The 20599-nt window shown below is 45.3% G+C and overlaps 1 protein-coding gene, 1 long non-coding RNA gene and 1 other non-coding gene across 5 annotated transcripts; 2 read left to right on the top strand and 1 right to left on the bottom strand.

Moving 5' to 3' along the window:
• Positions 1-4154: 4154 nt before the first annotated feature.
• On the top strand, positions 4155-8500 carry LOC127343363 (origin of replication complex subunit 4). 2 transcript variants are annotated; one of them, XM_051369481.2, is made up of 16 exons: positions 4158-4378; positions 4467-4557; positions 4705-4761; positions 5119-5166; positions 5343-5393; positions 5484-5527; positions 5630-5693; positions 5896-5982; positions 6408-6499; positions 6604-6685; positions 7029-7114; positions 7203-7312; positions 7728-7820; positions 7897-7961; positions 8049-8192; positions 8293-8500. In XM_051369481.2, the coding sequence occupies exons 1-16, from the start codon at positions 4260-4262 to the stop codon at positions 8332-8334; spliced, it is 1275 nt and encodes a 424-aa protein (XP_051225441.1). In that variant the 5' UTR covers positions 4158-4259; the 3' UTR covers positions 8335-8500. The 2 variants fall into 2 exon arrangements, with proteins under 2 accessions (XP_051225440.1, XP_051225441.1); XM_051369480.2 differs by having other exon boundaries at positions 4155-4378; positions 4467-4761.
• Positions 8501-12463: 3963 nt separating this feature from the next.
• Positions 12464-14640, top strand: LOC127343364 (uncharacterized). Its single transcript, XR_011755725.1, has 2 exons — positions 12464-12998; positions 13087-14640. It is a non-coding gene; the product is annotated as an uncharacterized protein (transcript).
• A 794-nt stretch (positions 14641-15434) lies between these two features.
• LOC127343366 (uncharacterized) lies at positions 15435-20017 on the bottom strand. Of its 2 annotated transcripts, none has more exons than XR_007877186.2 (6): positions 19129-20017; positions 17574-17684; positions 17350-17447; positions 17088-17130; positions 16223-16409; positions 15435-15878 (listed from the first exon to the last, which is right to left on the bottom strand). It is a non-coding gene; the product is annotated as an uncharacterized lncRNA (long non-coding RNA). The 2 variants fall into 2 exon arrangements; XR_007877185.2 differs by having other exon boundaries at positions 16223-16404; positions 19129-20016.
• Positions 20018-20599: the final 582 nt, after the last annotated feature.

Below are 20599 nucleotides of genomic sequence, written 5' to 3' on the forward strand. Positions count from 1 at the left end.
CAAGGCGGTGAAGCCTAAAACAAGGAGAGACCTTGCTCTGATACCAATTGAAAGATCGAGATGTCGCCTAGAGGGGGGGGGGTGAATAGGCAATTACAAACTCTTGCGGATTTGTCTTGTATGAATGCGGAATTAAACTATCATTTAGTTTACAAGCACAAACCCTAAATATGCTAAGCTCAACTAAGTGTAACAATAGCAACTAGAGCTAAGCAAGATAGGCACAAGATATATGTAGCACAAGTGATAGCAAGATATATGTACTTCAAGCACGATGGCTATCACAAGGAAAGAGAGCTCGGGTATAGAAATAACCGAGGCACGCGGAGACGAGGATGTATTCCCGTGTTCCCTTGCTTTGCAACAAGGTACGTCACGTTTGGAGGAGTGGAGGTCCCACGAAGGATTCCCCGCGCCACGAAGGCTCACCCTATTCTCCGAACCACACCCACGAAGGATAATGGCCCTTTCCTTATGGTTAGCTTTTCCTCCGCTCCGGAGATGGCAAGCTACACAACCACTTCACAAGCTCCACGAAGGAGAAGCCCGGGCCTCTTCACAATCTTCTTGAAGAGATCACCGGAGCACCAATCACCAAGCCAACTAGGAGGTCACCCTCCAAGAGTAACAAGCTCACGGTCTCTCACTCGAACAAATCGTGGTGGAGAGCTCAACACTATGCAATGATGCAAAGCAAGAACACCGGAGGTGTTCAAGTCCTTCACACTCAAATCCCACCAAAGCAACGAATGCTAGGATGAGATTGGAGAGGAAGAACAAGGGGGAAAGTCAACCAAAGACTCCAAGATCTAGATCCCAAGAGATTCCCTCACTTAGAGAAGAAATGGTTTGGTGGAAGTGTAGATCTAGATCTCCTCTCTCAAATCCTCAAATATGACCAAGAATGGTTGGAAGAATCAAGGGGGAGAGCAAGTTCTTCAAATAGCAACAATGGAGGTGAGAGAATGAGAAGAACTAGTTTGGCTCAAGGTGGAAGAAGCCTATTTATAGCTAAGGGGGAAATAGAACCGTTGGGGGAAAAAACAAGTGAAAAGGGGAAGAAAAACGGGCAAAAAAGACAGCCCAGCCGGCTGCTGTGCCAGCCGATCGGCCCGGGCGCCGAGGAGCCCAGTGAGGGTCCGCCGGACCGGCCCAAAGAACCGGGTGGAGCTGGCGCGCGCACGGCGGCGGATAGTAAGGGGCGCGCGGGGGTGGGGCGGCCCAGTGGGCGAGGCAGCAGCGGGTGAGCGGGCCGCATGGGCAGCGGCGGCCCGCAGCGCGCGTGCGGCCAGGAGGGTAGGCCGCGGCGGCGGCGGCCGTGTGGGCCGAGCGGCGGTGAGCGGCCCAGTGGAGACTTCGGTCGGGCCGAGGTGGGCGCCGGGCAGGCCGGTCGCGGACCGGGCCACCGGCCGGTCATGGGCCAGAGGCCACTGGACCTGGCCCGGAAGGCACCAGCGCCTGGTCCGGCGCAGACCGGGTGGGCCGGTGGCCGGTCCGGTCTGGCCGGTCGGTCCGCTGCCCCTTTTGTTCTTTTTCTTTTTATTCTTTTTCCTTTTTTCCCTTTTCTTTAATAACAAATGCTCCCGAACTCCGAATTGCATGAAACCAATTTTGTTTGGAAGATAACAACGAATGCTATCTTATGGAAAGTGAAAACCCAAGAATCTGTAGGAGGGGATTTTATCATGAATATAAAAGGTAGAACCTTATATTATGAATAACCGGTAAAATCGCCCAACCTCGAAAACGCAATAGAAGATGCATGTGAACTCCGTTTTCGATGAACTTGGACTTGTTGTAAAGCTAGCAACAAGCTCAAGAACCTCACACCGAGAAATACCAAGAAGCAATAAGAATGTGCAAAGTATGCAAAGGATTGAGCTCCCTAAGACGATGTGATCAAGTTACCCAACCGAAAGCCCCTCTTAATAGTGCGGCTATCTATCCTATAATCCGGTCTCCCATCAACCACCTCGAGACCGGTAAAAGGAAAACCTATCAAGGTCATACCTTTGCCTTGCGCATCCCGCTTGATCTTGATGATAACACTTCAAGCTCCACACAAGCCGGAATGCCTTACTTGATCATTGTCGCTTCGTGTATACTCACAAATGCTCCCCCATACACCATGATGGGAAAGCTCCATTGATGCACATCTTCACATGTCCACTATCACCAAATGGACGGCAAGCTTCAAGCATGTGATCCACTCAAGATGCTCATCTTGAACTTGCCCAACTCACCCTTGTATCTTCTCATACTCACTTAAGATAGAGCATGGCTAATATTGAGTTCCACATAAGAACTCCATCTTCATTTCTTCTTCTTGATCATATCACATATATATATATATATATATATTCATACCGATGATCTTGATGCCAAATCACAAGGTATATCTTTATCTTCATGGCATCCATACTTGAATCCAACACATGGAGAGCAAGTAGTACCTATGGAATATTCCTTCATATAAACTCAATGAAAATATTAGTCCATAGGGGTTGTCATTAATTACCAAAACCACACATAGGGGCAATGTACCCTTACAGGTATATTTTGTCGTCTCCGTCAACAGTATAAATTCTACTGGTTGACTTTTTGGCACCAGTATGAACGATTATGGCTCGCTGGATTGACTGAAATGAACCGCTAATAACTATTTTAGGTACCACAAAACATCTCTTTCCCATTACATCGCTGATAAACCGATTACATTAAGAGCATCTCCACCGGTAGCCCCCAAATAGGCGCGCCGGCAGCGACGCCGGCACCTCCGTTTGGGGGTGCTGGCACTGCATCCTCTATTTGGGGGAGCTGTTCCCACACCGGCGGTCCAAAACGGCGGCCTCGATAGATAATTTGATTTAAAATCATAAATAAATGCATAGAAAATTAAATAAAAAATAGTTTATTCCACAAACTAATACATAATTGGGAACGTGGTTTACATGAAGATATAGTTTGGAACATGGTTTTCCACAAACTAATACATAGTTTGAACCATGGTTGACACAAATATAAAACATTGCAAAAAAACTAAACCTAACTAGGCCGGTCATCGCAGGTTTTGTGTGTTCGCTGCCAAGAAAAAACACTCGAGGCCCACCCAGTCACCCAAACTGGAAAATCCAGCTAGCGAGGGTGTCCCTGTTGGTTCTTCCGAGGAAGAACATCCAAAGACATGCGAGCCGATATTCGCTGCGAAGAAACAACACTCGTCAGTCGTCGTCCTCCTCGGCGCTGTCGACGTGGTAGTTCCGGCGGCAACGCGTCTCGTCGAACACCTTGACGCTTATGTCCATGTCGCCAAAGTAGGAGAACACGAGCACGAAACCGGCTTGGAGGCTGTGGTGGCGCGCGAACTTCTCCCAACCGATGTGGAGGTACATCTTGCCGCGCGCGTCGTAGATGACATCCACGATCCACCGGTAGTAGCCGCACGAATCCTCCCGCAGATGCAGCGTGCCCGGGCGGTCGTCGCCGGCGACGAAGTCGGCGAAGTTGTCTGGCAGCCTCTGGATGCCGCGTGGGTCGCCCTTGAGGACGAGGACGAACTCGCACAACACGGGGCCCTCCTCGTCCATCTCCGACGATGAAGACGATGGCGTCGCAGGCGGCGGCGTGCGTGCAGCTCTGCCCCGGGCACGACCACGACCACGGCCGCATCCTCGGCCTCGACCAGACATGGCGTCGTATTTTCAGATGGTGGCGGCTAGGGTTGGGGAGAGAGGCGCTAGGGTTTGTGTATGAGAGGAACGATGAGAGGCGGCCCTTTTTATAGGCCGGAGGGAGGCGGGGGAGCGGGGGAGCGGTGGCGCTCATTAACGGCGGCACGAAGAGCAAGACGCGCGACACAGGACGGTTCGCTGCGCCTCTGCGGAAACTGCATCGCTGCTGGGATGTGTGGCTGACAGGCGGCTCCCACGCCCAAAAAATTTAGCCTCGCGAGGCGCTGGCGCCCGATTCGCGCCCTTGGCGAAGGGGCCGGCACGGGGTTGCGGCGATTCTATTGGGCTCCAAAATTGACCAGTGCGTTTAGGGCGCGCAGGTGCGAGCCTATTTTCGCCCAGCCCCCAAATTGCTACCGGGGGCGCGCCGGTGGAGGTGCTCTAACGGTCCCGTTTACACTCTCCGATCCAAACACGTCCTTATTTGTTTTTAGCGGAACCGGCGCCAAAAGGAAATCGCAAAGTCAATTTCCTGCGCGCGCTCTGCCGGCCGACTCTCTCCTCCAAGGCTCCAACATTCCAACTCCCATGGCGGCGGCGGCGGCGGCGCCCGTGGCGAATCAAGCACAGGCCGTGCTCCGCGGCCGTCTCTGCGACCCGGCCTTCGTCCACTCCCCTCTCAGATCCTCGCCCGACACCAACTACAGGTGAGCCGATTCGATCCGCCCCACAGCGCCTAACAGGAAACAGACCGAACTCATCTGTAACTGCTTCTCTTGATATCGTGTTGCGCAGTAAGCTCAAGTACCTCGTCGACAGCTCCGTCTCCGAGGCCTGCAACAACTCCGTGCTCCTCCTCGGACCCCGCGGATGCGGAAAAGGCGCGGTGAGGTTTCCCTTTCTTTATCCCCATTCCGTGACTTGCCCAACTGCAGATGTGGTGTTTGATGAAATGTGCATGCCATGCGCGCAGTTGGCACCGCGTGCCATCTTTTTCTCTCAGCTGGGAAACTCATGTTTCACTTCTTTACAGGTGCTCGACATGGTTCTAGAGGACCTGAAGAAGGAGCATCCTGATGCGATATCCGTGGTATGGCTCTCCAACCTGTTGCTAGAAATGTGCCTGACTATTCATTATGTGAAACACAAGTGATGCTTGAGTTGTACTATCTCACAAAAGAGAAGCTGCTTTTGTGAAGCTTGTGTAACATTGAGAGAGTCAGGGAAAAAATATAAGCTTGTCTAACGAAGCTTTAAGGAATGATAGAGAAATGCAGAATTCCCTCACAGCTCAGTTTTTCTGTTAAATATTGTCCAGTCCACTGCCCTAGTTTTTTTTTTTACCAAGAGTGATAGCATAGATTCTCCAAGAGGGAAATAATTTCCTATTTTATTTAGTTTGATTAAAGTCGCGCTTGAGGTTGATAATTATGTGACTTATTTTCAGATCAGGCTGAATGGGATGTTGCATAGTGATGACAACTGCGCTACCAAGGTAGCACTTTCGCTCTGCAGAAGCTCGTTTCTTCTCTTCTGCTGACATTCTTCCATTTTTTTGTGACACCTTCTCAACTCGCGATAGTTGCTGATGTACTCAGATCTGCACTTGTTACTTCGCGTTCTTCGCTCCTACTGATCCATGCTAATATTTTTGCTATTTTGTTTTTTAAGGAAATTGCAAGGCAGCTTTGTCTGGAGCATCAATTGTCATTTTCCAAAATGGTGCACAACTCTTCTACATTTTCCTTTACTTGTGATTTCTTTCCTTCTGCCATTCCAAATGGGCTAAAGTAGACTGGTGTTCTTATTTAGGCTTCTTCGGATGACAACACTGACTTCATGATTGACATGTTACGGTTAGTAATGCATGAAAATGATGAATACTTTTCAGTATGAAGTGATAGTTCTTCAGTTTGTGTGTAATTTTATGCCTGCCCTTGTATCTTTCTCTTCTGCAGGGAGTGTGGACTAGCTCACAAGACAGTAATTTTTGTCCTGGAAGAGTTTGACCTCTTTGCCCAGGTTGAAATGAATATATGCCTTCTGTTCTTATACCACATCCTAACCCTGCTCATTTAACCGAATATCGGTTGCATAACTTTTTGACACAAATATTCCTCATGAGTTTTCTAATTGTAAAGGAAAAGTCATAACATTCTTTCTAGTACCGCTACTGGCACTTTTACATGAGAGGGTGGCTGATGTTCATGATGTTCTATTACAGGGGAAGCAGCGGTTACTCTATAGCTTACTTGATGCGATGCAGACTCTTACATCACAAGCTGTTGTCATTGGTATAAGTTGCCGACTGGTATGGACCAGCCTTTCTAATGCTTTAGTTGCATTTTCACCAAGCAAGTTAGTGAAATATTTCTAACGAATTAAGTTCTTGTCATGTGTATGAATGCATGATGATGGGAATGTTACTGTTGAATTCTTACTTTCATTGTAAGAATTAGTGTAATAGCCATTGTGCAGTAGTGCAGCAGCTTCACATGCAGTTTGACAATCTTAAACTAGCACTTTAGTTGGATTGAGGTGCCTCATACTTTTCTGTCAGCAAATAAGGACGTGCTTGATATATTGAAGATGGATTGAGGTCGCTCATAACTTGAGTTGGAATTCTGTAGTTGCATAGGAAACATCCAATTTTCTTGATCAGCAACATATTGGAAAATTTTCAGTCGGAGTAGTTATTGAAATAGGCATGCGTTGTAATTGCGTTTTATTTTGTAGGATGCGGATCAACTGCTAGAAAAAAGAGTTCGGTCCCGCTTCTCTCACAGGAAGCTTCTATTTGTTCCTTCTTCATTGGATGGTATACAGAGGTATGTCTTGTGCCTTCCCACTTTTTCTCTTCTTCCAGCGATTAGATCAATTGTTCATCTAGTTCTCTTCTTGAAACCACTTCTTAATAGTTGGATCACTACAGGTTAATGGAACATCTGCTAATGCTAGACAAAGACTCGAGCTTACCAAAAAACTATGTTACGGAGTACAATTCAAGGCTTACTGTATCCTTTCTATCAATGTAACCTTTCACCATATATGCTTGCAAGACCTATTGGTCACCTTTTTAAAGTTTGTTCTTGTCTTGCTTGGTAATACTGAACTAGTAACTGCACATGATCATGTTAAATATTAAAATCTGATCTCTTTAGAGTAAAACTATGTTTGATATATGACCTTGCTAAAAGAACTAAACAAGACACGATGAGGGTCTGTGGAGTTGTTACTTAAACTGAACAGAACTCTATATGCTAATGGTATTATTCCAAGTTGCCATACGGCATATTTCTGTTGTTCCTTTGCGGCAAAACAAATTATGTTAAACTTCTGTTATCCTATATGCCATAGAGCATTTTCGGAAATAAGAAATTTAAAGGAATTCTTGGCTCTCTCACTGATGCGGATGCAACAACCAGCAACATCCTCAGATTTCTGTAGGTTCTTTCAGCAGTTTCCTTGGTCATTCTCCTCTTCCCAGTTTCAAAATTTTTGTTATTAGCTAAATGTGGATAAATTGTTCAGTTTCAGAGTGGTGTCATATATGGACATGGAATCTGGACTTCTGTCAATGGAATGCTTTACACATGCTCTTTCCTGCATGCAGAGGCAACCCAAGCTGGACAGTTTGCAAGGTCTGATTTGTTACTAACCTGAACTTTCTGTAGTTAGACCAGCACTAGTCCTAATGATGAAAATTATATAAATACAACTCCAAAGGCAGCTCTTTACTAAGTATCATTCAAGCAGCACACTTTTTCTCGAACACACATCTAAATGCATGTCATTTAAGAAGAAGAGCGTCAAGATGACGCGAAGTCCAACTGGCAACAAAACAGAGCAGGAAAGAAGCTAGCTCCAAAGAGAACAAACAGCTAGAAAGCTAAGAACAAACTATAAACAAAGAAGCCATGTTTCCCTTGCTACCCAACAAAAGAAATATCAACAAACATGTTGACGCTCTGAGCTCGCTCTCATTTTTTGTCATTTTGTATTCAGTATATCATGTTGCAATAGCATCACGTCCACCCCACTACGTTTTGATGGCAGATTTGTCGATTTTGGAACTGTACATACTTGTATGCATGAATAGACTAGAAGATAAGGAGCAAAATTCGTACAACTTCAACTCTATAATGAAAGGTATAATTTGTTCTTCTCCCTTTACAATCAGCCGTAGAAAAAAAAACTGATGGTTGTTGAACTGGTTTTCTGTCAGAATACAGATCTATACAGGATGCCTACAAAACTTCTGATAAGTATGCAACCACTGTTTGCTTCAGGGTAAGTATGAGCATTATCAAGAATTATTCATACTTAACTGTATTCATTGTCCAAAAAATTCACATGTTTTTTTTTTTTTTGCTGCAGGCTTTTGAACATCTCTTGGACCGCGAGTTGATTACCTTTGCAGACTCCAAAGGGAGAAATGTGGCTCTTGAATATCGGTCTGTCAAACTTCTGATATCTTCTCGTGAACTTGCACAATCCCTCGAGTTAAACACTACATGCCCTGTGAGTCACTTTCCAGATTCCTTTATTCTCAATATAAAGAGATTAATGGTTGTTATAGTTTGTGAATGATGGTGTTTCTACATTTTCTTTTGCTTTTCAGGCTGTACTGCAGAAGCTACTTGACCGTGAAAGATACATGTAGAAGTTCTTATGTGTTCGCTGAAGTTGTAGTACATTTTCAATGTTGCTGGTGTGCTTGTTTGACCAGAGCAAATTCATTGTCAGGTGTTTATAGACCGCACCAGAACATGGCATCCTCTTGTTTGGGTGTTTCATCGTGAAATGGGTTCTGCTATGTTTTGTCTTTCTGATGTCTTGTTTTATCCTTCTGTCATTGTTTTTTTATTATATTAAAGGATCTCATCCCCCCCCCCCCCCCCCCACACACACACACACACTTCATTCGTCGGAACAAAAATGACCCCAATCTGACCCAAAAAAGGATTCTGCACATCTGATCGCTGCATCTTCTAGCTCTCTATTTGCTTCTACTTGTTTAATTCTTCCAGCATTCTATTCGATTCTGCGCAACTCAATTTCTCTATGGATGAAAAAACGAAGCTCACCGGTGGCGGTCTGGGGCGGTTCTAAGGGAAAGAGAGAGAGATGCCGAGCCGGAAGGGGTGAGGATAGGGAGAGGCAGTGCAACATGCTGACATCCATATCCTCGCCACTAGGGCTTGGAGGAGGGCAGCCGGCTAGGCCAGGCTCTAAGCCATGGCGCATAGAGCGGGGCTGGGAAAATTTCCATTTTTCTTTTTAAATAATTTTTATTTACTTTAGATATCCCCACTTAAGGAAAATGCTCACATTTTGCCACGTCATTCATGTAGGTGGGTCCCACTTGGTCTTCCAATTTGGGTTAAATCTAAGTTTAGTGCACATTGCAAAAAAAAAAAAACCCTGCACTGAAGTGTTGGTTTTTGCTAAGAAAACATAAAGTGGTAGCGAATTCTCCTCCGTTTTACCATTTTTTTTTCTTTTTTACTCCTATTCTGCCAAAAGCATCTTCTCATGTGGTTTACCAACTTTTCCACAAAGTTTATATTTGTAAGAAACATAGATATATAGTATAAAGGAATCCCTATAAAGGAATCCCAATCAAGCAAGATTGTAATAATATCAACCTCCCTCCTGAAGTTGCACTACCACAACTCCATGCTGCCGATATTTTCAGCAGCTTAGCTTCTACAAAATCCAAATCCACATTTTTCAAATTAGAAAAATTCACTAGGCCCCAAGATATTTGATGACCAATTAAACATATTTGCATAAATCAGAGAGATATAATTATCCCCAGTCACTACAAATACTTCACTTTTCATATAATTTATCTTAAGTCCCGACATCAATTCAAGCACATAAAGCAACAACTTCAAATTGATAGCTTCATCTAGGTCATGCTCAATACACAGTACTGTATCATCACCGTATTGTAATATCGCAATACCATTAGGAATAAGGTCACTAGCCAACCACACAGACAAACCATTTTTTGAGCACTCAACACCATTTTGGTTAAGCACTCCTTATCGAACCCCTTTCACACTTTGAAAATAAGGCTCCATTCCATCCTTGATCTTAACCGACACCGTACCATTATGTAAAATCTCATGTGTCCAAAAACACCAAGGATAAAAAAACTCTCACTTTGTGATATTGGACTAAAAAGTCTCACTTTGTTCACTTTGTGATGTTGTAGGCTATCTGGAAGTCTAATTTGAAAGCCACTCAAATTTTCCTTTTCACATGGGTATGATGAATTAGTTCATGTAAAGCCATAATACCTTCAACAATATTTCCTTTTTCATAGAAGCTTGTTACTTCACACTGAAAAGTTTGGAAGCATAAGGGTCCCGTCTTAGATATAAAGTTTTGGTAATCAATTTGTAAATGCACCTAAGTAAATAAATAGGTCTAAATTGTTGTATTTTGTTAGCCTCATTAATCTTAGGAAACAAAGTAATAACACCGTAATTTAACCTTTGCACATCTAAATGCCCCCCATGAAATTTATCAGAAAATGCATCACATCAAGCATCACAATATCCCAACAATGTTAGAAAAACTCAATAGGGATAGGACCAGGTGCCTTATTCAATTTCATAGATAGTAAATATTATTTTTTACTTCCTCTACCGTAAACGGTCTAATTAAATTCATATTATCTTCCATAGACATCTTTTCATGGTCTTCCCAAAGATCAGGCGAAATATTAAAGAGATTACTATGTGCCGTACCAAATAACTCTTTGTATTACTCTCTTGCATGGGATATCAAATTTGTTGTCCCTTGGATGACAACCTCTTCTTTATTCAAACATTGCATAGTATATGTCTCCTCCTTTTACTGTTCTCCACTCTATGGGAAAAAATAGGTATTGTTATTACCTTGCAACAACCATCTCTCATTGGACCTCTGATGCCAATACAACTCTTCACTAGCATGCATTTCCATCAAAATCAACTGAATGTCACTCTCCCTTCTTAATTGCTTAGGACATAAGTTAGTATTTTCCTCTAGCACCCCCAAATCCACCAACTCATCCTGCAACTATTTTTCATTTTCTTTCCGAGACCCAAAATATTTGGTCCCCATCCCTTGAAGTGTTTCTTAAACCTTTTCAACTTAATATTAAATAATGGAGCAGTATACACCCAACATCAAATCTAAAGGTATTTAGTTTTTTACTCATAGAACCACAATTAGTGTCCAACAGGAGCATATTGTGATCGGAGAACTCTCTCACAATTTGTCTAACAATAGGGAAAATATCTTCCCATGAAGGAGTCATTAAAACTCTATCCAACTGTACGCGTAGGAGGTTGCTGGTTATTAGTCCAGGTGAACATCCCACCGGGCATATAAATCTTTCTTGGACTTAAAGTATGAATAACAGAATTAAAAATGTTCAGAGGAACGAGGTAAACTAGTGAACTTATTTTTCTCACCACAATGCCTAATAATATTGAAATCACCACCAACAATATAAGCATATTCACACCATTATACCAAGCAGATAATCCAACAAGGAAATCATCCTTTAGTTCCTCATGAGCAGGCCCATACACCACCAATAAAGCCCATTGACATTTCCCTTTTTGGTTAAACTGAACAATATGTCTGCCAACTTTTGTACAAGCAACTTCCAACCGAATCTTGACTTACACCCACCAGAATACCTCCAAATTTACTAACAGAAAGAGCCCACTTCCAAAGAAATCATTGGCAGGATCAATTGTTCTGAAAAGAGTAGTAGAGTAATCTTGTTTCATAGCTTCCTGTAGACCAATAAAATTAAGCCTATTTTCTTTAATAGTATGAGTAAGATAAGCCACCACAATTTTTTTTTTTGCTTATCCCCCTAATATTCCAAATACCACCTAACATTTAGGCTAGCCATAGTGCTAGTACCATAGCAGTATCATGCATCCTAGTCCCACCAAAAATGCTGATGTGGCAGGTAATTATGGATGAGAGAGAAGATTAGAGTATCATAGGTAGATACTGTATCATAGCGCACATCACGAGAAAAGTTAGTATCAAATAAATCTTATACACAAATTTGTATTGGGATTCTACAAATCAATTAATATAGCAAAACTATGATGCTAGTCTATGATACTATGCATTATGGATCTAGTATCATACAAAAGTATCATATGCATGATACTACTATATGATACTACCCACTATGACCAGCCTTAAACTTGCCAGGAAACAAATTGACATGCAACGGGGGATTTTGTGCACGGTACTTCTCTTGCACGGAACAAACACCACTCTCGAGTCTCGAGTGAACATGTAAAAGATGTTCAAGCTTTCCAAATTTCATGTGATCCATCATTTCATACCTGCGGGCCATGTCCTGCCTAGTATTTCTGAGATCACATGATAGATCATGAGCCTACCTACGACAATCGTTGTTGTAAATAAAGTACTCCCTCCGTCCCAGTTCATAAGGCAAAGTTTTCAAATATCTTGGTCCAAGGTGAATTCTCATTGACTCTAAATTTCCATTTAAAAACGTTAACATCGGCAGTGCAATTAATTGGGAAATCAAAAAGAACTTTATTTTTTACCCTTTAATTCACACATGGTGCATGCAAAGTACTAATGAGCCTAGTTTTACACGGTGGGATACGAAAGGAGGAGTCACAATAATGAATCAGTTTTACTCCCACATTAAATACAAATATGCCTAGGAAGTGAAGCATTTTGGGACAAATATTTTTTTGAACTTTGCCTTGCGAACTGGGAACCTTGCATGTGGAATTTATTCTAAAGTTACCACCATTACTTGTCTACTTGGTGGGTGCTGGCGTGGCCAAAGAGTTCGAGTTCAACCAGCACTGCTCTACCACGCGATGTACGTGGACCTATCCGGCACTTGCACCCTGGGCAAGGTTCAAAGTCAAGAGCAACTAAACTACTCATAACCATCCAGGAATCAGGCTGCGTGCGCCGCAACAATCGCCGTGGAATCGGTTCCCTCGCTGGTGAGGTTGCTTGCTTCGTGGCAGTTTGCTTGCTACCCAGTCCAAAAAGTTTGTGTTTGATCCCAACTCTGAAGAAACAGAGCGATCGTGTTCTGACTCCAGCAGAGGTGCGGAGAGAAGCGCGCGGGTGAGTGATCGAGCCATGGTTCGGGAGGAGGATCTTGATGTGGTGCTGGTGCCCCTGGGACTGGCGGTGGTGGCCGGCTACCACCTGTGGCTCCTCTACGCCATCCTGCGGCACCCGACCCGCACCGTCGTCGGCCTCAACGCCCTCGCCCGGAAGCGCTGGGTCGCCGTCATCATGGCCGTCGGTACCACCGTCCCGGCCCCAAAAAGTAGTCCCTCTCTCCTTGACCTCTCAAAGTAAATTCTAACTCGATCGGAGAACGGAGCAGAACACGGAGAAGAACGGGGTGCTGGCGGTGCAGACGCTGCGGAACAACATCATGGCGTCGACGGTGCTGGCCACGACGGCCATCACGCTCGCCTCCGTCATCAGCGTCTTCATCGGCGCCACGGCGGGCCGCTCCCCGACGTCGCCCTCCTCGTCTTCATCGTCGCCGATGCTGGTGTACGGGAGCAAGACGGGGCAGGTGTTCGCGGTCAAGTACCTGGCCATCTCGCTCTGCTTCATGCTCGCCTTCGTCTGCAACGTGCAGGCCATCCGGCTGTACGCGCACGCCAGCTTCCTGCTGGGCCTGCCGCCGGAGGAAGGCGCGGCGGAGGATTTCGCGGCGTACGTGGCGCGCACGGTGAACCGCGGCAGCCACGCCTGGTCGCTGGGGCTCCGCGCCTTCTACGTCTCGCTCGCGCTCTTCATGTGGACCTTCGGGCCCATCCCCATGCTCGCCTGCAGCGTTCTCATGTGCGCTGCTCTACTTCCTCGACACCACCAGGGACTATGCCAAGGGGATACAGCATATGCACCGTGAAATGAGCGCACAGAAAGATAGCACCGTGTGACTTATGTGAAACTAGGAAGCCATGGCGCGGCGCCGCCGCGCCCGTGATTGCAAGGCACATGAGATATGCGCGGGTGTGATGGCATCATGTATGAATTTGTGTGCTTTAAGTTTTTTTTTAGATGAAAGGCACTGGACGTGCCCGACTTTGAATTAACAAAGCCAACAACGGCGAGATTGATACAAAGTGCTGAATCCAGCTTACAGACCGACACCACACACCCACACGAACTACCGAAGAAGCTACAGCCGGAAGCGCGACCAAGAAGCTCAGCCAAAGCGCCTACGAGGACTCGAAGAAGAGCTGGAGTCTACAGTGTCGGGCCGGAGCTCACCCGAGAGCGAGCCATTTTCACGCGCGCCTCAACAACACTCCTCCGTCGCAGAAGCGCCACCGGAGGCCGACCACCACCGAGGACCGACCCGCTTTGCTCACAGACCGAGAAGTAGCACCAAGGAGGCTCGACCAGGGAAGGGGGACGGAGCAAGCCTTGCCGAAGATCGCCAAACGAAGCCGCCTTCGCCACACAACCTTCGGAGAGCAACTTGTTATGGACTCCAAGACGATGTCTTCAAGAAGATCGCGACACCGGAGTGCCGCCACCGCCCGATCCGAGGATCTTGGGTTTTCACCCGGAGACTGTAGAAAGACGGAGAGAAGCCCCATGACGCCTTCAGGAAGGGGACGGCGTCCACAGACGTCGCCATCATGGCCCAAAAGGGCAAGGGTTTCCCCTCGGCATGGCCTCTCCTTCTTCTACACAGGGTTAGGCCGTCGAAAGTCGACCGAACCGCCGCCACAACAAGCTGCTCGCCGCGACCACGTCGCCCGCACGACCATGGCCAACGACCAGCACCAGAACCTCTGGCTCGCCCGACAACCAGCAAGGTTCCCACCGACCAAGGCCGCCGCCTTGAGACCAAACTCCTCGCGCCGCCGGACCGCAACAGAGCACCGAGAGCCACCACCTACGCAGAACAACCGCTCCCGAGCAGACGACAACCGACCTCACCGGCATCTGCCCCACGCAGATCACCAGGTGAGTGAGCACCTCCACAGATCTGGGCTGCCCACAGCCACCACGACTCGTGCCGACACCAGATCTGAAGAATGGCGGGGAAGGACAGCCGCAGCAGCGAGATCTGCGGCCAGCAACCACCCTGGCTGCCGGCATCGCAAGATCTGGCAAAGGGGACACGCAGGGGGCTCGAAACGGGGCCGGGCCCCTGCCCGGCCGGCCGAAACCCCCTAGGTCCTGCGACCTGCGCCCTCCCGGAGAGCGCTTAGGCCGCGCAGAAGGCCGACGCGCCGCCGCCCGCAGCGCCCACCGCCGTGTGTTCCGCCCGCGCCGCCGGCCCGACGGCGCCGCCCGCGCCGCCCGCGGCCAGCCGCCGGCGCCATCGCCAAGCTCGCGAGGGAGCCTGCGCGCGCGGGGCGCTGAGCCCTCCGCCAGCCGACCACGAGGAGGGGAGCCTCGCCGCCGCCGTCAACCACACGGGCTAGGCCCGGCGGCGACCGTCGGCGGCGGCGGGGCGAGGGGGGTGGGAGGAGGGGTTAGGGTTAGGAGAGCTGGGGAGGAGCGGGCCTCGTGCTTTAAGTTCAATCTGTGAACTGAGTTTAATAGGAAACTGGTATTGGTCTGCATCGTTAGGTGTATAAATAATGAGCAATCATTTCAATTTGGGAAATCCAACTGCAGATAGTATAGACAAATTTTCACATGGAGTGACATTTATCACAACTGTACACATGCAACTCGAGAGCACACGGGGCACCCATGTAACTTAAACCATACAAATGATGTAAATTCTTCCGTTGCCAGTGATCGTCATAGTATCAAGTAAGCCTTTGTAGTAACCGGAAGTAAGCTAGATAGGTAGATAGCGAAGTGTGGGCATTCAGAATTTACAAACTTAGGTTCATAAAACCTATACTCTTAGACAGTATGAAACATATTTATGCAATACACATGGACTATACTTACGATTCCGTCAACATGATGGCACGCCGCTTACAAAGAGTTATAGTCCATACTCTGGATATGTGGTTAGAACCTTTTCAAGGAGCAGAACTCAAGTGCTCATTAGAAGTTGATGTAGCAGCTAAAACCATCAGCTGATAAAATAGATGGTTACTGCGCGGAACTTCATAGTAAACCCGTACTCCTCTTTTTTCCACACAAAATCTTCTCTGCTGCTAGTAGAGATAGACAGAAGACTAACATCTGCAAGGGAAGAGGGGCCACACGTTGCATAAGGAGCTGGAAGGATGCAAAGTTTTCCCATGGATAGAGAGAATGATAGCTCATGAACAACCGCTAAAAGCTAGATTTTCAGAAAAATAACCGCATGAGAATTTTGTGTCTTCGCTGAAACATGTGATGCCATATATGCTATGTAAACTGAATTTTCCACGCTAAAAGCTAGATTTTCAGAAGAAAAAATTTATGAGGATTTGGTCTACTTGACTGAAACATGTGATGCTATCAATGCTATGAAATTTGGATTTGCCAAAGCTAATGTAAGACACTGAAATAGCAAGAAAGTACATAAAAGCATGGAACCAAACCTGGATATATATCAAACAGTTTTTCCATTCCTCATTGATACATTTTGCTTCCATCATCTTGGATTTCATTGGCCTGATACGCCCACAATGATGCTAGTTTTATGGTACGGAGAACCAAATAAATTGTCCATGGCAGAAAGTGTTGAGGCATTGATATATTTTTGTATCCACGACCATTGGTTCTACACTAAAAATTCCAAGTTAAGCTTACAGTATAGAGATCAAAGCAAAACCATGGAACCACATTCAATTGGATGACATATGAAAGCCAAACATTGAAATGATAAGCGAATTGTCTATGTTGTTTCTCATGTGCAGAGAAGAACATTCTCGCTTTCGCCAGCAAGTAGTTTAATAATGCTCATATTCAAGACTTATATTTTACCAATAACCATTGAGAGAGATTAGGAAATGAAGAAAGTTGCTAGCTGAGTGAAGTAACAAAAATGTGGACTCCTAAGATCAGACGCAGAGTATAATCAACAAAAATAATAGTATAATATTACATTTGACTTAATAAAATTGGGTATTAATATCGGGTTAATTTATTTAAGGAGAGCTGGAGTCATATATAAGTTCTTAGAATCAAAATTACAGTACCTAACATTTAGGAATTTGTTCCTTCGTAATCATTTTCAAATAAATAATTCTGCATCCTTCCATCTTTATAGAAAGAAGCAGCGAGATTTTAAAAAAGAAAATATAAATAAGGACAGAACAGATTAATAATACTCATATGAAACTCGGCCAGTAAGAGAAGATAAGCATACAACTGCTGAGAGATTTCGCCTCAGTAACCAAAGACATGTATGACAAATTTAATTCAAAAGCAAAAAAAAATGCTTTTGCTTGTGCGTCACCTCACCTAACTCTGCCTTTTTGAACCTCCTCAACAATATCCCCGAAGGCTGTTAGGAGATGAACAAAAATAAATAAAAATTAGACATTGAACATCCGCAAATCCTACAATTGCAAAGATCAATATTCAAACTGTGATACACTCATACATGAGACATAGATCATTTTTTTTGGATAGCCTCTAAAATTGTCGATGGAGAAGTATATTCTATATACTCTTGGTCAAAATAGAGAACAATGGGGCATAATGATGTGGAATATGAACTTACTTCTTTTGATATCCACCGATATCATCCTTATTAGGGTCAATTTTCTATGGATTTTCTGTCACCCCACCCTATGCGGAAGCTTACCAGAAAACTGAAATCTGCAACCCATAAACGAAAAATAATTTTTAACTCTTGGCATGGTATCAAGAACACAGGAAACACATGTAAGTGAAAGATCAAGCAAATCATATTGTGGAAGAAACGATCCAAAGAAATTAGCAAACCTTGCCGGACTGAGAGGATGAATCCGTGCACCTCGTGTTCTTCCCTGCCCATAACTTATTCCACAAGTACAAAGGAAAAGAAAGGACAAAATGGAAGACATTTTTTTGTTCCTGCCAAGCATAAATAAATTTCTTGGTGAATGAAGTAGATAATTTTTTTTTGGCTCAGGTTGTTTTTTCTTGCTTGTCACACTTTAGCAATGGATTTTTTTTTGTAGAAATCGCAGCATTTAGGTAGAGAATTAACTAAAAGATAAGACGTAAATGAAACTTGTGCTCAATCTGTATACATCCATTACCATTATTTCAGGCTTTACTAAGCATGAAAGGTCGTCAAAGATATCATTACGTGCCCACATGTTCATGGCACTCTCCCAACAGACTATGTGGCCATAATATTACATTTGTGCCAACTTTGATCCTTCTAATGACCGCTTTCTAAAGTGGAGTTACAGTAGCCCATGCAGTGGAAACTTGTAACAGTATTAATTTACCGGTTTTCAAGTAAAGGTATACAAAGTAATAGTTTTAATGCGAATGAATTTAGAACTGGAGGACTATCCTTATGTTTTCAGTGTGAGTAAAGACTACTAATCACAAACAAATAGTTTACTATGTGCAGTACGCACAGTACTCTTGGCAGAAGGTGTACAGTGCTTTCAACATACACGCTGGATATTCACATAATGAACAGATCATTGTCTTGGCGATATGTTAACTTATCAATTATATCGTTTATTTGCAAGATTCCAAAACGATGGAATAGGTAAATTTATGATTACAGTGCCATGCCCACTCTGACCATACATGGTATAATTTCACTGAAGTTTGTTTGCTTTCACCAAATGAGAAACAAATGATTCTTTCAGTGAAATAGAATAATTAGCTGATTTTCTATAGGAAAAAATCCAACAAATCAAACAACTTCCGTAGATTTTTTTTCTAAAGATTTCAACCGTTCAAACTCTAATAGAAATCTTTGATAGGAATCGAAGAGGCAATATAGTTAATTATTAGTTGTGAGAAAATGTAATGCAGCCCTTGAAGCGATAGCCATGCACTTCTTAATTAATGTCTCAAACATGTCAAAGTTGTAAAACATGAACTAATTCAGGGAAATATTGAATATTAACTTGCTTTTAAAATTTATAACTTCACAAACAAAAAGTATTGTTAATTATAGATTCTCAGAAGAACTACATACTATAAGAGTTCTGCCAATGAGTCAATGACTACGGACATGTGCTTAGAGGAATCCAATTCACTGGAGTTCTGAGAAGAGGAAACTTGTTTGCAAACTGATACAAACGGCATGCTATAGTTTCTCGGTTATGTATACTTCCTCTGCCAGGATAAGTCAAACAATTTGGTTTCAGGATCTATGTGTTCCTGATATCACCAACCAAAATAAATATTATATGTGTTTGATTTTAGGTCTACCTGGACAACCTATTCACAGGCATCTACTTCCACTTGAAACATCTTCCATCCATCCATGCAGCATCAAGTATCATCGGAATATATATGGATTGGATTAAGACGGTAGAATACAAACCTTGGCCACTACCCACTGGGATTGAAGGGTGATTGATGTAGTTCAGTAGTTGCAGACTACGCCCAGTTTTGTAAAATCCTTGCCGGATCCATCCCTAACTGTAGTCTGTAGATGGTATTGGTCGCGGAAGCCAGGGCCAAGAGAGGGAGCCTGTCCCTTCGTGCAGGTCGACCTGCCGCGGATCCTCACATGGTTGTGTTCTGCTTGTGCACACCATGGGTGCGCTCCTCGCTTTCCACGGGGAATCGCGCCTCTCCACCTCAGCTCTCGCATCCGCGCTGACGGACTCCGCCTCGGCGCTCGCGTCCGCGCTCACGGGGCGCCTGCGCGCAGCAGCTTCCGGCCATGGCGACGCCGTCATGGCCCTCAAGTGCGTCGCCGCGCTGAAGGATCTGCTCGCCTGCGGCGTCTGCGTCCTCCGTGAGCATATTCTCGGCGCCCTCGTCCGGCACCCGACACGCTCGCACTCCTTCCCGCTAGGCCATTCCTTGGATGCCGCCTCCTGGGTCGGGTTCTTCGTCGCGTGCCTCCCCGAGGTCGTCCCCCTCGCGAGTGCGCCTGAAGCTCTCCTCCATGTTACCTCGTCGCAGACGCGGAGGGAGAAAAGGGTGGGAATTAGGCGAGGCGGCGCGGCGAGATGTGCTGGTGGTGGGCTGTTGGATGGAGAGAAAACAAATCACGGGCCAAAGTTCCTCACCGGTGACTCCACCTCCGACCAGGCGTGGGGATTGAGGGCGGCAACATGGGTGCAGTATCTCGGCCAGGAGGAGCTCCGAGAGGGAGGCCGATGAGGTGGAGATCGACTAGGGACATGGAGGGGTTCGATGGTCATGGAGGTGAAGAGGGCCAGAGAGCGTGTTGAGGACTTGAGAGACGCGTATTCATCTAGACTATTCCGCAATTCTCGTCGTTTTGACTACCGCTTTGACTGCGGCAAATATGAAAAAAAAAAAAAAAAGGAGCCAGCCAGAGAGACAACGATGAAACCGGCAGCATCGTGTAAACAAATGAAAGCAGTGATGCTAACCGGTAACCTTCCGGTGAAATAAAAAGCCAATCCATGGAGTACATCAATGTACTGGTCAGTAAAGATAACAACGTGTCATATAATCATTGGATAAACGAATGGATAATTAGCTCATGAATAGTTCCCAAATCAATCTAGAGGTGGTAAATTGATTGAACTTTATATAGTGTATAATGTGAAATCAAGTACTGTCGTAACCGGATGATGTTCATCCTAGAATTGCTCAATGCATCCAGACATTTTCACCCTCAGCCAACAGGGAGCTGGTATCGAGAAAGTGTCAGCTTGGGGGGCGTTGGCCGGTGCTGCTGACTGCCTCCTCGGTCGTGTTCTCCTTGGAGGCGCTGCCTTGGGACGGCGAAAGGTGGTTGTGCTGCGTGTGTTTCCTGGTGTAGAAGGATTAAGACGGACAGAGATATGCGGAATATGATGGATGTTGTATTG

The sequence above is a fragment of the Lolium perenne genome, chromosome 3 (assembly GCF_019359855.2).
Source record: "Lolium perenne isolate Kyuss_39 chromosome 3, Kyuss_2.0, whole genome shotgun sequence".
Taxonomy (NCBI): Eukaryota; Viridiplantae; Streptophyta; class Magnoliopsida; order Poales; family Poaceae; genus Lolium; species Lolium perenne.

Bases quoted from the DNA above. Each gene is read 5' to 3' on its own strand.
- LOC127343363 (XM_051369480.2), top strand. From the start codon at position 4,260: ATGGCGGCGGCGGCGGCGGCGCCCGTGGCGAATCAAGCACAGGCCGTG. The intron at 5,394-5,483 runs GTGCACAACTCT...GTTCTTATTTAG, and splicing joins AATTGTCATTTTCCAAAATG to GCTTCTTCGGATGACAACAC. The intron at 5,694-5,895 runs GTTGAAATGAAT...GTTCTATTACAG, and splicing joins AGTTTGACCTCTTTGCCCAG to GGGAAGCAGCGGTTACTCTA.